This window comes from Gorilla gorilla, chromosome 1 (assembly GCF_029281585.2).
Source record: "Gorilla gorilla gorilla isolate KB3781 chromosome 1, NHGRI_mGorGor1-v2.1_pri, whole genome shotgun sequence".
NCBI lineage: Eukaryota > Metazoa > Chordata > Mammalia > Primates > Hominidae > Gorilla > Gorilla gorilla.
Window position 1 is genome coordinate 163,901,598 of NC_073224.2, and position 16,825 is coordinate 163,918,422.

At 38.5% G+C, this 16,825-nt stretch overlaps 1 protein-coding gene across 1 annotated transcript in view; it reads right to left on the reverse strand.

The window, feature by feature from the left end:
* LOC109028482 (uncharacterized) overlaps positions 1-16,825 on the reverse strand; it is a 37,579-nt gene that overhangs the window by 10,416 nt on the left and 10,338 nt on the right. The window contains exon 2 of the mRNA XM_063708775.1: positions 13,997-14,109. Within this exon, the coding sequence (XP_063564845.1) occupies positions 13,997-14,109 (113 nt within the window). The remainder of the gene's footprint in view (positions 1-13,996; positions 14,110-16,825) is intronic.

Consider the following 16,825-nt stretch of genomic DNA (forward strand, 5'->3'; position numbering starts at 1 on the left):
CCACATTCTGTCAATCAAAGTCAGTCACAGGCAGCTCAGAATCAGGGGAAGGGATCATAAACTCCACCTCTTGATGGAGGAGTGGCAAGATCACATTACAAAGAGCTATTGGGAGAGGGCCTATTGTTGTGGTCTTCTCCAGAAACACAATTTACCACAGAAGTTTAACATAAAAATTAATCTAGGGCCAATGAAACCTCCAGGGACCTGGCAGAGGCAAACCCCAAACCACTTCTGTAGTTCAGGCCTCATGGGGGTCCCATGGTAAACAAACCTTGTTGAAAATGTGCTTGTGATCAAAAATTACAAACGACATAAGGAAACAGGACACAAATACAGCAGAGAGCAGAACTGGCACACCATGACCTGGAATAATGGAAGAAAATGAAAGAGATTTAGAAATAAACATGATTAACATGTCCAAAGAGCTAAAGGTAGAAAATATTAAAAAACACATAGGCATGCTTGAAAAGTATGAAATTGAAATCATAGTGACAAAAAGTATACTCATTGAAATAGAAATCCCAACACAGGTGACAAAGAATTAATGAAATGTAAGATAGACCTAGGGAAATTATTTTAGCACAAGTGCAGCACAAATAAAAGAGATATTAAAAATATGAAATATCTAAGGGATATTAAGATACTAAAAGGTTAAAATAAGAGTCTAATTCATACATCTAATAGGAATTCCTAAAGGAAGGAATGGAGAGGTTGGAGAACCAATATCCAAAGAGAGAGTGGCTGAAAGCTTTCCACAATTAAAGAAAGAAGTCATTATATTTAGTAATAAATCATAGCCAAATTTAAGCAAAATAAATAAAAATACAAATACACAACAAGACACATCTTACTGAAAATGCACAACATCCAAAACAAGAAGTAAACAAAGCTCCGGGGAGAAGAAAATAAGACACGGTAACAATGGAACTGACTGTCTTCTCAGCAACAATAGGTAGATAATAGAACAATGTATTTTAAATGTTGAGGGAAAATAGCTATCAATCTAGAAATCTTTGAGTATGCAACTGTTGTTAATAATTAAGGCTAAATAAACCCATGTTGTAAAAAAGACAGAAACCATCCGATCAGAATTTTGTTATTTAACTTTACTGCAACATGCTTTATATACAATAAAGTATAGCCATTTTAAGAACACTGTTTGATCGCACTCCTGTAACTACCACCACAATCAAGATACAGAACATTTCTGTCACCACGAAAGGTTTCCTTTATTCCTTCCCCAGTCAATTTCCCCACCCCACCCTTGGCCCCAAGTAACCACTGATCTGCTTTCTGTCACTATAAATTAGATTTATTTTTTCAAGAGTCTTTTAAAAAATGCTTTTAGACTGCATGTAATCTTTGTGTCTGGCTTCCTTCACTCTGCTTAATGTTTTTTGAGATTCATCCATGTTATGTGTATCACTAGTTTATTCCATTGCACAGAAAAGAAAACTGACGCTTCCATATTAATTCCAGACAAAAGAAAACTTAATCAGAAAGTACTGTTAGGGCTAAAGAGGGGCTGTATATAAGAAAATTACACCAAGAGAGTAAAATAAGCATGAATGCACATGTTTCTGACACTAAAACGACAAAGCATTTAAAGTAAATCTGATAAAATTACAAAGACAGTCTGAGTGCAGTGGCTCATGCCTATCATCCCAGCACTTTGGGAGGTCGAGGCAAGAGGATTGCTTGAGCCCTGGAGTTTGAGACCAGCCTGGGAAACATAGTGAGACCCTGTCTCTACAAGAAATTTTTTAAAAATTAGCCAGGCATGGTGGTGCATGCCTGAGTACCAGGTACTTGGGAGGCTGAGATGGGAGGATGCTTGAGCCCAGGAGGCTGAAGCTGCAGTGAGCTACGATAGCCACTACACTCCAGTCTGGGTGACAGAGTGAGATATTGTCTCAAAAAAATAAAAAAGGAAGATAGGAAATTTAAAATAGAATGGAGGCTTCCCTGATAAAGTCATCAGTTAGTTGACTCTTACACTGTTATATGTTTAATCATGCTAGCAAATCAAAGCATAATCATACTGGCTCCACTAGAAACAATATTAGTGGAAAGGGTATTGATATGAAGGAGTTAACACTATTTGTCATTTTCTAGGCCATTGGTAACCATGCTTTTGCGGAAGATTTAAAAACAGTGGGTTGCTTTCCCTTTACCATAAAATAAAGACCAAAATGATCAAAAAAAAAAAAAAAATAGACAGCATTAACTGAGCACGTGTCGGGCAATATGTTAAACACTGTACCTGCATTCTCTCTTCACTTCTTGCATCAAGTTTTTCCTCAGTTTCATGGAAGGAAAACTGAGGCTCACAAGGGGTGGCTACTGAAAAGCAACACCAGGACTTCAACCTGTGTCTAACTCTAGAATCAATTTCTAATCCTACTAGACCATACATATTATGTCAACCCAACAACAGCAGTTTACAAATTTCCACCATTAACTTCCCCTTCTGAAAGCAGAACACATTCCTGACCTGAATCTCTACTAAGCCACTGGCCAGTTCATTCTTATTCAAACTGTGGAGCAAACACTCAGCTGGATTATTTCTCACGTAAAACATTCCATCTGCAGAGAAGCAAGACTGGCTTATGTTTTTAAAAACAGTCTGCTTGGGGCTGGCTGTGTGATGGAAGTGAGAGGCAGCGGGGTATCCTGGCCGTGGCTGACAATGAAATGCTGGAGAACAGAACTGGGGAATGAGGTGCAGACACAGCACATCAAAGCCACAGTGAGTGGCCTGGAAACAGGCAGCTCAGCGTCACCCAGCTCCTGCTGCTGCCAGAGGAAGGATGCTGCAACGGTCATCACTTAACCACTCTCTGACTGCCAACAACCACAATAACTAAAGCCTTGCACTGAATTTTCATGGACCCTTGTTTCCTGTGACCTCAATCTTACCTTATCCCCTAGATCATCTTCCAAAAACAAGGTATATATTTTTTAAAGGAAGACACACTGGAGTTCTCATATGGACTTCAGAAAGCTGTAAAAACTAGACCCTGAATGAATCTACATGTTTGTATGTTACCTCACCTAATCATAGGTTTATGAAATCAGACCTTTCCATAACCTGAATTATGTCTTACACAAAAGAATAGAAAAGAATAACTCATTGCTATTCTGCAGCCAGCTTGTAATTTTCTGCAGAAAGATTATGAGAAGATATAACATTGTAGGGACTTACATAAAACACAAACCTAAAAGATAAACATTACCTTAGCTTCTGCCAAACAACTGTGTATATTGGTCAGCTAGTATGAGGCCTGGCATGTGGTTGGTGCTAAATACATGTTTTGTGATAACAATGAGTAATTATGACACTTTAGAAGGCTTGAAGCAAAACTCTCTGTTGAATTAAGTGAAATGAGTGCTATACCGTGTTAGATAAGCAAAATAAAGGGACAAATGAGCAATTGTTAAATGAATTTAATCAACCTGGATCATAAACTACCTAGGTTCAAATTCCCATTCTTCTGTTGGACCTTGGGCATATTAACTGTACTTGTCTGTGCCTTACTCTGCTCTGTAAAATGAGAATTATAAGGCTATCTGCTGGGGTTGTCATGAGGATTACATTAAATGACACATGGAGGCATGTGTTATGGTGCCGAGCATGCAGTGAGCACTTGGCAAATGTTGGCTCATGACTTTATTATTATTTCTCTCGGCCACTTTTTCAGTTGTTTTACCTTTATGAATAAAATGTAACCATAGCAACTTCAAATAAACTTTTTTTTTTTTAATAAGAGACCTCTAAACACTTAAAACCCCAAAGCTGACTTTCTTCCCGTGGTTAATGTGATGGTTAGTGTGGCCCAGTGTTGCACCAAATATTAACTTTTATTCTTCCCTCTCTTCACCCAAGACACTTGTCCTTAATGAAAACAGAAAATTGCTTTCCTAATTAACATTTTCAGAAATATGGCCTGATTATGCACCATTTTTAGTCAAAATAAATAGATATGTCAGAAATGTTCTCATAGGCAGTGGGCTAAAAGCAGCTTTGATTTCAGTGTCAGAAGGACTAGACAGTAGGTTTTTGAGGGAAAGATTTGTTGGTCCACAATTGCTGTAGCTTAGGTGCTTGGCGCAAAGCCTGGCATATGCTAAGCACCCACTAAGAGAATATGTAAACTTCTAGTTGATTCCTCTCTGTCATAGCAAGTGGCTCTCTATGACTTCATCCTCCAAAGATCATGTGGTGTCATGAAAAGAACCTAAATCAAACACACCTGGCTTTAAATCTCCAAACTTTTACTAGATCTACGGTCTTCAGCAAGATAATCTTTCTAAACTAAGCCACAGTTCTCCATCTGTAGATGGGACAACCTTATAGGATTTCAGTAAGAGTTAGTGATAACAATGGTAGCTTGATAGGGATAGCATTGAATCAGTAAGTTACTTTGGGCACTGACTTTCTTCAAAGAATTAGAAAAAACTACTTGAAACTTCATATGGAACCAAAAAAGAGCCTGCACAGCCAAGACAATCCTAACCAAAAAGAACAAAGCTGGAGGCATCATGCTACCTGACTTCAAACCATACTACAAGGCTATAGCAACCAAAACAGCTATATAGACCAATGGAACAGAATAGAGGCCTCAGAAATAACACCACACATCTACAACCATCTGATCTTTGACAAACCTGACAAAAACAAGCAATGGGTACAGGATTCCCTATTTAATAAATAGTATTGGGAAAACTGGCTAGCCATATGCAGAAAACTGAAGCCGGACCCCTTCCTTATACCTTATACAAAAATTAACTCAAGATGGATTAAAGACTTAAACATAAGACCTAAAACCTAAAAACCCTAAATAAAACCTAAGCAATACCATTCAGGACATGCACAAAGACTTCAGGACTAAAACACCAAAAGCAATGGCAACAAAAGCCAAAATTCAAAAATGGGATCTAATTAAACTAAAGAGCTCCTGCACAGCAAAAGAAACTATCATCAGAGTGAACAGGCAACCTACAGAATGGGAGAAAATTTTTGCAATCTCTCCATCTGACAAAGGGATAATATCCAGAATCTACAAATAATTTAAACAAGTTTACAAGAAAAAAAAAAACCAACAACCCCATCAAAATGTGGGCAAAGGATATGAACAGAAACTTCTCAAAAGAAGACATTTATGCAGGCAACAAACATATGAAAAAAAGCTCATCATCACTGGTCATTAGAGAAATGCAAATCAAAACCACAATGAGATAACCATCTCACGCCAGTTAGAATGGCAATCATTAAAAAGTCAGGAAACAACAGGTCCTGGAGAGGATGTGGAGAAATAGAAGCACTTTTACACTGTTGGTGGGAGTGTAAATTAGTTCAACCATTGTAGAAGTATGACAATTCCTCAAGAATCTAGAACCAGAAATACCATTTGACCCAGCAATCACATTACTGGGTATATAACCAAAGGATTATAAATCATGCTGCTATAAAGACACATGCACACATATGTTTATTGCAGCACTATTCACAATAGCAAAGACTTGGAACCAACCAAAATGCCCATCAATGATAGACTGGATTAAGAAAATGTGGCACAAATACACCATGGAATACTATGCAGCCACTAAAAAGGATGAGTTCATGTCCTTTGGAGGGACATGGATGAAGCTGGAAACCATCATTCTCAGCAAACTAACACAGGAACAGAAAACCAAACACCGCATATTCTCACTTATAAGTGGGAGTTGAACAATGAGAACACATGGACACAGGGAGAGGAACATCACACACCAGGGTCTGTCAGTGGGTGGGGGGCTTGCGGGGAGGGATAGAATTAGGAGAAATACCTAATGTAGATGATGGGTTGATGGGTGCAGCAAACCACCATGGCACGTGTATACCTATGTAATAAACCTGCACGTTCTGCACATGTATCCCGGAACTTAAAGTATAATTTAAAAATTTTTTTTAAAAAACCACACATACAGTAAAAAAAATAGTGATAACTAATGTAAATACTTCTTGGACATAATAGTGCACAATAAATGGTATCATTCTTAAATTAACTTCTTGAAGATTTTATCATCCACGGATTCATCTACATTTTAGTTGAGTCTATTTAAATCATGCTTCATCGTTCTCACATTTTTCTATCTCATGTGTTAATGCAGAATGGTGTAGGGTAATGAGCTTACATTCTGGAAACCCACAGATCTGGGTTCAGAGCCATCTCTGACACATAGGGAGAATAGGGAGAGAGTTCGCTCCAAGGGAGGCAAAGACAGAAAAAAAAGACCCTGACCTATCATTTACTAACTCAGCGACCTTGAGCAACCAAGGATTTAACTTCCTAAGCCTTGATTTCTTAAATGGAAATGATAGTTTAACCTTAACCCATAGGGTTGCTGTAAGGATTAAATAAAGGCTCATTAGGGCTTTGTTTTATCTTCACATCTCAGAGAGAACCAAGTGCAGTGAACACCTAAGGTAATCAAAAATGGGGGATGAAGAAATCATTGAATGAATAAATGAATGAGAAGGAAGAAAAGGTGGGGGAGGGGGGAGGGAGGGAAGAAGGAAGGAAAGAGCATGCCCCACAGATATTTCAGGACATAAGTACCTTACTTTGAGCTTTTTCTTTCAAAACGTAGGGTAGTAAAATCCTGAGGGCAAATCCTGAAAGAACTCATTTGTAAAAATTAGCACTTCCTATAAGCCTATCATATCATCCTTACCAGACCTCATTAAGCATCTAGAATACCTTGGAAAAGCACCAAATTCCAAATCATAAAAAAACAGGAGAAAACATTCCCAAGGCAAAAGGATTCTTTTCTATCTTCCCAAGCATCTGTTCCTTCATACTGAAAGATTTAATGCAAAACATATTTCATGTAATTCAAATAATTAACAGAAACAAATACTAAACAAGTAACAGCACCAAATAATAAATCTCTTCTGATTTCATTACTATTGTTCTAAGCTTTCAATAAGATATAAACATTCTAGTACCCAAATTGCCAGCAAAATCATGAACGTATTACCAGTTTTATTAGAAAGAATTATTTGGAAGGAAGAACTATTTGTTTTTTTTTAATCATTGAAGAGCAAAAGAAGCACTTCGAACTGTGTATTTTTTAATAAAAAGAGCAAAAAAAGGAGTTTTGAAATCAATTAAACCTTTTTTGTGGTAGAAAGGGAACACCCAAAATGCATTGAAAATAGTCTATTTTGAGCAGTCATAGTTTTCTTTTTTCTTAAACATATCAGACATAGATTTCACAGCTTATAATTAATTCCCAGTGCCCACATCACCATTAATTTTTAATGAAAGCAGAGCTGCTGTGAGTGCTACTGCTATTTCACCAAGATTAGCAGGGGGTTGCTTCCAGGATGAGAAACCATTATTGGTTCTGCATAACAGAGACTGATGTCTGCAAGGATAGCCAGATGCACTCCGCAATCCCAGCTAATTACCCACAGGTGATGGGGACCAAGCTCTGTGTCTTGACACACACACACACATAAAAACACATACACACAAACACATACACACAAATCTAGTTTCACAGATAATTACACATTACACAGGCTAGGGATTTGGGGTTTTATATTCTTGGCAGTGTTAGACTCAGAATGTATATATTGTTAAAAAGCATTTCCTCTACATGTATAAAGGGAATTTTCCACAATCAATTTACCATCCTTATGTTCATAAATGTATGTGTACAGGCGCTCCCCCAGAGAGCACAGTAACCTTGCACCAGGGAGTAAATATGATACAAGTTCACGGAACTTTTCTGACGTAAAAATCACGAGACGAGGAAATTATTTCAATGTAGGTTTAAGAAGGCCCCAGGCAAACTATTCTCAAATCCAACATCAAACAACACAAGGCAAAACCAGAAGACTAATACTCAATTTCAAATCAGCTAAGTGTTCTAAGTAAAAACAAGTACTATCAACTAAACAGAAACCCTGCTGCAAGGAAATTAGGTTTAATACCTTTGCATAAAAGGCATAACTTGGTCATTTAGATTTAAACAACTACATAAAGTTCAAATTAATTTCTTTTTGGAAAAGTAATGTCATGTTTATTAAAACCCAACAAAATGTCTAATAAGAGAAGATTAAATCTGGCAAACAGAATAAATCTGGCAAACAGAATATAAATGAAAGCCAAACTGTTTTAACATACATGATGAGATATATACACACATGCATACACACAGATGTATCTTAAAGATATTCACAAGTATATGTACAATATATATATATGCTCATTAGAGATTTTTCAAAATAGAAGTATTAGTGATAATTTTAATTTTTATGTATTATTCTCTTTATTTTCCAAATTCTTAAAAGGAACCTATATTGTCTCTACAGTGAGAAAAAAAAAATCTGGGATCTCCTAGAAGAGGAAAGAGGCTGATGTTGGGAAGGTGGCATGCACGCAGAATCACCAAGGGAGGAACCAGCCTGGGGACAAAGCAGACAGAGAAAAGTACATGTACTTTTTGAGGGAGGAAAGTATGGCAAAAAATAAGAAGAAGAAGAAGAAAAAAGAATAAGAGCCACTGGATCAAGCTGACCCTGAAAGTTACCCAAACTTGAATTTCCAGCTATGTCAATAAATTTCTTATTGTTTAAGCTCATCTGGGTTAGGTTTTCTGTTGATTACAGCCCAAAGCTCCCCAATAGGTGCACTGGCAGAAGGAGATCTCAAACCTACCTCAGTCTGAACCACGTCTGGCTAACTCTGCAGCCTGCATCTCAACCACTATGCCACACTATGTCCCCAGAATCTACATAAGCAGTGAGTTCATGCCCAACTAATTTGACTGGCCCTTCCTCCAAGATGCATAATTTCCAGCTCCCCAATCAATTCCCCGCTTCTAGTTATACCACAGAATGAAGACCACTCAGTCTTCTGAGGGTGTGGACATGTGGTGCCTCTTCCCTCAGATCAGAATCTTGCTCCAGTCTCCCTCCCTGGCTTGTCTTCTCTACTGCCTCACTCTTCTCATTGCCTTCCTCATGTTTCCTGGTATCACCTATCCCAAGTCGGGTTTGAGAAACCGAAAATAAAATAGACAAGTAGTGTTAAGAATAATCAAGAAAAATGAAACAGAAAGATATGGTGAGAAGGAAGACAGTAACCCATTTTTGTATGTCACTGGGAAAAATTTAAGAAAGTCTTTATGTCAGTAGGCTACGGTGAAGAAAAAAAATGATGTGGATCCTATTTTATTTTATTCAATTAATTCAGCCAGTATACACTGAACACTTTTTTAAGCTCTGGGAATATAATGGTGAGTAAAACAGGATAGTCTGCCTTTTTGGAGTTTGCAGTCTGTCAGGAAAAACAGACATCGATCAATTGATTACACAAATAAATATAAATACAACTGCCTTAAATGACATGAAGGAGAGATGTGTGGTGAAGAGTTATTGCAAGATGACAATGGGACAATGGGTCAAAGTAACAGAAGATTTTATATATATAAAATATAAAAATTAATTAAAATAAATATATAAATTATATTAATGAAAATAATTAAAATAAATATTAATTAATTACAAATAAATATATATATACACACAGACACACATATATGTATATATATAAATTGAATCACATAATTGGAGAAGCTGCAAAGTAGAGACCCAGGAAAGCCAGTGGTGTAAACTCTGGTTTGAATCCGAAGGCCTGAGAACCAGGAACTCTGATGGTATAAGTCCCAGTGTAAGGAAGGAAGAAGACAGATGTCTTAGCCTAGGCAGCCAGATGCTGAGAGTAAAGTGAAACTTCCTCTACCTTTTTGTTTTATTTGAGTCCTCAGCAGGTCGGATAATGCCTTCTCACACAGGGAGAACCATCTACTTTACTCAGTCTACCGATGCAAATTCTAACCTCTTCTAGAATCACTCTCATAGACACACTTATAAATAATTTTTAATCAGATATCTGGGCATCTTCTGAGCCAGTCACATTGACGCATAAAAAAAGCCATGACAATTACCTTGCAAGGGGAAGAGTATCTGAGCAGTATAACCCTGCCTGCTAGAGTACAGTGTAGTACATTCGACATGGATTAAAAGAAAAACAATTATAATAAACTAACCAGAGACTCTATTTAGACTCACATGTTTGTCTGGCTCTCTTACATAGGTATCAAGGAGCTTCCCTCTTTATATGGTTAGAAAAACACCACAGTGAGTAGTGAACCTAGAATCTTCTAAGTCAAAAGTGAGACTGTCATTCTCACACAGCTGAGAAAATTTTCAGTACCAGTGTGTCTCCCATCAGGGATAAAACTGAGAGTCTTATTTTGTTTTATCGTAAACATCTTATAAAATTTCACACAAACAATAAAACTATAAAAATAATAGAGTGAAGATTCATGCATTTGCTATTCAATTTAAAGAATAAAATATTTCAATATAATTTAAAGTGTAAAATACCCATTTGCTTTTCCCTCTGATCACATTCCCTTTCCTAATGCTCAGAGGTAGCAAGTATTCTAAATGCAGTGATTATCACCATCATGAGTTTCTTTATACTTACTATAAATGTAATATCCCTAAAGAATAGTCTCAGTTTACATGGTACTATTTTTTATACTAATATGAACATATTGTATATATTCTTCTATGTCTTACTTTTTCTGTTTATTGTTATACATGTGCAGTTCATTGATGTAAATGTAGGTACATCCTGTCTGTTAATTTTCACTGCTACATAATATTCAATTGTATTCATTCATTCTCTTGCTCATGAAAATTTAGCATGTTTCAACTTGAATCAGTCTACCCACAAACATAGTATGTTTCTCCTCTTAAAATAACTGTATATTAATTTTGTCTTTAAACTTGCTTCAAAACCATTCTGTTCATTTCTGCATGATGTTACAGAATCTGCACTCCACTGGTGTGTCAAAAGTCTAGTTCTGAGATTCTGTATACTTCTGTGTCACTTATGGGCGGCTATTTTGTCCGAGTATAATGGGAATGGATCTGAGAAGTACATCTCTATAGTGATTTTCTCTATGAATTATTTTTTTTTCTTTGCTACCACTGAAATTACAATAGCATACATGCTTGATTACTCCATAGACTCAGAAGAGAGGAAATGCTAGAAGCCTTTGTTCTTATATGGATATAAAGACTTGTCAGAAAAGGCTATCATTATTCAAATTCATATGTCTTTCTTCTAAAAGTACTTTAAAACTATATAATTGAATTTATCCTGAAAGTACTTCTGGGAAATAGAGGCACTTTCAGCCCAATTTAATAAGTGACACTGAAGTTTGTTGGATCACCCCAAATCACACAGACTAGCTTTGATTCTTGCTCTAAAATGGCATATCTTCAGCTGAGCTGTCTCATACAGTTTTCATTTTTGATAGAATAGTTAAAGCCCACATTATTGTAAGTTGTGGCACTAGGAAAGCTATTTCAGCAACCGAATCGACCAAGGCTCCAAATCCCCAAGGACAGCTTTATCAGTTATGGTCCATTTGTCTGGCAATAAAAGAAACCCAATGGTGTTAACAATAGGGAAATGTATTATCTCACAAAGAAAGAAGTCTAGAAGTAGTTGATTCAGTGGCTTATCATGGTCATTGAAGAGCCAGATTCTTTTTTACTCTGCTCTCCCTTCCTTATATCAACATTAACCTCAGGCTGGTAGCAACATAGCTGCAGCAGTTCCAGGCATCACATGCAAATACAACAACATTCAGAGGAATAAGGGAAATATATCTTTATAATCCTCTCTCAGAAATGGTCCTTGGAACTCCTCTTCTGCCCCCACCCAGCAAACTTTGCCTCTAGTTTCACTGGCCAGAGCTGCGCCCCATGCCTATCACTGAACTAAACATGAGCAAGGGGATGAGATTGTCATGTTTCTGCCAATCAGGCCCACATCTAGAGGTGGGATTGGGGTCAGCTTCCCCTGAAATGCATTACTATGTGGGACAGGAGGAGATATCTAAACAAAATCAAGGTTCTGGCAGAAACAAAGAAGAAAGGATACAGGTAGGCAACCAAGAGTCCATCAGCATCAATTCTCTTCAAACCCCAGGCTATATACTAAGGATATAGGCTTTATCTCTAAGATTTCAAAGACAAAGAGGTAAATTCCAGTTGTTTTAGCCCCATAACAGATTTTTACAAACTCCAGATCCAACCCCCAAAAAACAACCCTACTTCAATCCCCCAAAACCTGTAGATGTGCAATCTCAATCACCAAAGTGGATTATCAGTATTTGGTTATTCATAGGCCAAAATAAAGACCTTTGACCTGAGTATTCGAGTTAATTAACACTAAGGATGAACATTTTGTGTTGTCTAGCTATAATGTGGTTTGAGGACTTAAGCCCATTGCTTCTAATGTAAAATGACAGACTAATAATCGACATTCACTTGAAGAACTCTCTAATGTTCAATGTAAATTTTAAAGTATATGGAATTAAGTCAAATAACTGGAAACACTTCCTTTCATTTCCCCCCCCCCCACTTTTTTTTTCTTTTATTTGAGACAAAGTCTCACTCTGTCACCCAGGCTGGAGTGCAATGGTACAATCTTGGCTCACTGCAACCTCTGCCTCCCAGATTCAAGTGATTCTCCTGCCTCAGTCTCCCCAGTAGCTGGGATTACAGGCGTGTGCCACTACACCTGGCTAATTTTTGTATTTTTAGTAGAGACGGGGTTTCACCATGTTGCAAGCTGGTCTTGAACTCTTGACCTCAAGTGATCCGGCCATCTCGGCCTCTCAAAGTGCTGGAATTACAGGCATGAGCCACTGTGCCTGGCCATTTTCCTTCCTTTCCATTCCCCAAGAATGAACTGGCCAAATTAAAAAAATAAATAAAGCAGACTTCAAGTAGGTACTTCAGATTAACTTTGAACATCAGCTATCTTTTTTGAGTGACAGCTAGGTATGTGCCAAATGCTATAGATAGACACATCCAGACAGCCTGAAGGAAACTTGCCTGATCCAACAGTTTGCATATACATCTCTTTTCACATTCAAATATTCTTAAAAATAAGTGGATTTTAAAATGATGCCAATATACCTGAAAATACCAGTTAATTTTAGACAGAAATTTAAAAGACTGCCTCAATTTGATTGAGGCAAGTGTCAAAAATAAGAAAACACCCAGAAAATCTTGTAGTGAGGATCTGGGCAGATACACTGTAAAATCATCTCAATTGTTTCTAGTGCCAGATTTAGATGCCTGCTAACAACTCAGGTCTTTATAAGGAGTCTCCAAAACTGCAAAAGTTTCCAATAAAAGGAAACTTCTGATGCCCATGTGAGTTTTCAATCAATTTCTTCTATGCTGTGATAAGCTTCTGCAAGGCTCAGCTATAGGCAGTGTTCTATTACACCCTTTCCCAAGTCTCAGGAGTTTTTGAAAATTTATTTGAAAATACACATGGTCTTCTCACTCTGCTTTAGCATCAGCTCCAAGACAGTTCTGCTTTCATCCTTAAAGAACCTCAACGTGTATTTCTTTCAAATAAAGGCTTGCTGTCTTTAAGAATTCCACAGTGTTTTTGATGTAAATAGGAAGAAATGTCTTTGGACATCAAGTAATGAAACCTGTAGATTTCATCAATGTCCACGGCAATTGGCTGTTTAAAAGCTGTTACCTTGTTTACTTCTGAACAAATTAGAAAAGAGATGCCCGGATAGGGAACCCAGGTGAAATTACTAGATTAGGTTCCAATGCATTAAGAGAGACTTTCCATGACTTCAGAGCCTGGAATATGATTTTAAGCCATTTTACTGGATAATTCCTATGATTCATTTTGCATTCAACCACTGTGTCTGCTTTTTATTTCTCCAGCACACATCTTCCCAAAACTAAATCCTATGTCTTCAATAGCAGACAGTGGTAAGAGAAACATACACCATGTGGCCTTCATGTGAGTCACCTGTGTGACAGGTCATTAAGGCATTTAGGGAGATGAGTGGCAAATCAGGAGTCAAAGAAAGAGGTTACCTGGTATCTGGAAGCGCTTCTCGCTCTTCCACTTCCTCAGCTGCAATTCATTCTCTTCTTTTCTTTTACCTTTTCCTCTCCCTTTTCTTCTCTTTTTCTCCCCTTTTCTGTCTCTGAAACATGGAAAAACACTTTTGAAAAGCATGTTACTCAGTTAAAAGAACAGATAATACATGGATCAGTTACAGGGTTTGCAGTCTGCTCTCTCCCTCACCTCCCACATGTACATCCCCCATCTACTAAAAACCAAAAGCCAAAACAAATAAACACAAAACAAAACAAAAACCCTTCTTGGGAAGAGTAGCTCTTCCTCTCTCCCCTCTCTTCCCAACCCCACCCCTGTCAACTCCCAGGGAGGTTGGGAGCTGCCTTTGGGTCACTAGATTTCACAAATGAAGATCAAGGTACTTGTTAGAAATAATTAAAATAATGTGCAGAATTAAAGAAGACCTTGGAGGGGAGAGGAGGCCCTGTAAGTCAAGAGCCACCCTCCCGGCCAGGCGCAGTGGCTCACGCCTGTACTCCCAGCACTTTGGGAGGCCGAGGCAGGTGGATCACCTGAGGTCAGGAGTTCAAGATCAGCTGGGCCAGCATGGCGAAACCTCGTCTTACTAAAATTACAAAAAAAAAAAAAAAAAAAAAGTGAACCCAGGAGTAGTGGCAGGCGCCTGTAATCCTGGCTACTTGGGAGGCTGAGGCAGGAGAATTTCTTGAACCCGGGAGAAGGAGGTTGCAGTGAGCCAAGATCGCGTGATTGCACTCAAGCCTGGGCGTCAAGAGCAAAACTCCGTCTCAAAACAAAACAAAACAAAACACCCTCCCCCACCCCTGACTGACTTCAAAACTCAGTTTGAAGTTGAGAGTTGAATCCAAGGAGTGGAGAGGGGAACTCGGGGAGTGGAGACATGCAGGCTCTATGGGCACTGGAAGCACGTCTGACACATAGGAGACATTTAGTAAATATTATTGAATTAATTAAAAACAACAGGAGTGGAGACAAAAATCTATGTGGGAGCTACAAATTAGATCTCCTTGTTTATTTTCTAAGAGTCCAATAAAGATTCGAATTGCTGTTAATTACTTTTGCTTGATGGATTGGAGTTCTTTCTATGACACTCTGTGAGAGGAGAGAGAAAGAAATCAACTAGGCAGATAGGGCAAAGGTCCTAAGTAGAATCCCCTTCTAACAAAAAAGCAGCTTCTAACACAGAAAGGGGCCTCCTGTGTGACATACAGACATACAGTGGGCCCCAGTAAGCACAGTCCTCTCCCTTCTTGGAAATACTCAGACAAAGAGGCTTGCACAGCAGGGAGTGCCTGCAGCAGCACTGATAAGAAGAGCTACCCTGGACCAGGAGCGTCCACTGTAGAGGGTCCTGCCTCCTGGCCTTTTTCACACATGCGCAGTGGGAAGAGATAGGCAACATGGAGTAACTCAGACTGAGGAGCCCGCATGAGCACTAAAAAAAGTGGGGTGGGAACTGTCAGAAATTTGAGCCTTATGTAAATGAAACACCCTCCCCACCAGCTTGTCTATAAAAACCCTTGCATTTCATTGTAAAATGGCAACCCATCTTTCTGGGACCCCTCTCTGCTCCCGAGAGCTTTCTTCCCTTCGCTTATTAAACTTCTGCTCTAACCTCACCTTTGGAGTGTCCGTATCCTTGATTTCCTCTGCCGTGATAACAAGAACTTCCAGTAATACCCAGACAATGAGGCTGGTTTCAACTCTTTGCCCTGGCTTTTATTCAAGTTACATACACACATTGTCATCTACCATGCTGGGAAATTGATATCACTTAGTAAACCACAAAGCTGGTGTTAGAATGGGGTTTGTGACTGTTGTGGATGAGCATCCAATGACAAGATACGTTTGCTTTTTACATATAAATATGTCTCCCTGGCCGGGCGCGGAGGCTCACGCCTGTAATCCCAGCACTTTGGGAGGCCGAGGCTGGTGGATTGCCTGAGGTCAGGAGTTCATGTGTGGCCAACACGGTGAAACCCCTTCTCTATTAAAAATAGAAAAAAATTAGCCAGGTGTGGTGACGTGCGCCTGTAATCCAGCTACTCGGGAGGCTGAGGCAGGGGAATTGCTTGAACCAGGGAAGTGGAGGTTGCAGTGAGCCGAGATTGTACCACTGCACTCCAGCCTGGGCGACAGAGCAAGACTCCGTCTCAAAGAAAAAAAAAAAGAAAAAAAAAGTCTCCCCAAGAAAACCATAGAATGCTTACCATTTTAACATGTTATTTTAGAGAAGTGATACTGCCAAATCCCTTATTACACAGGTACTAAGTTATAGACTTCCAGATGGAATGTAAGAAAATACAAAATATTTTTAATGAAGCAGTAGAATGAAAGTAAAAATGGGTGAAATGTATTTATACTTTCAAGAATAGCAGTTGAACATCTCTGGGTGCCAGACATTGTGCTGGGTGCAATGTGGCACTAGGAAATGTGGTTAGAGCATCAGAAAATCAGAAATTCTGATTTACATTAGGAGTGTGGTAAATGCATTTCTATCCATATGAAAATATAAGTTGAAATCATATAATTCCCTCCTTCTGGGAATGTTAACCTCCCTCTTTGGGGAATCTCATCTCTCCCTGATTCTAGACATGCGGAGGTTCTAAAGGGGGTTTACACGATAGGGCCCCGTTGTTTTGGCCACAATTGATGAGTCCAGAGATGGGCATCTAACCCAAACCAGCTAGAGATGTTGCTGAAGGTTTTGCTTCTCATTATGTAAAGAAGCTTGTCTGGAAAAAAAAGCGGGGAATGGGGAGGTGGTGTGCAAAAGAAAAGGAAAGAAAGAGAGGGAGAGAAAG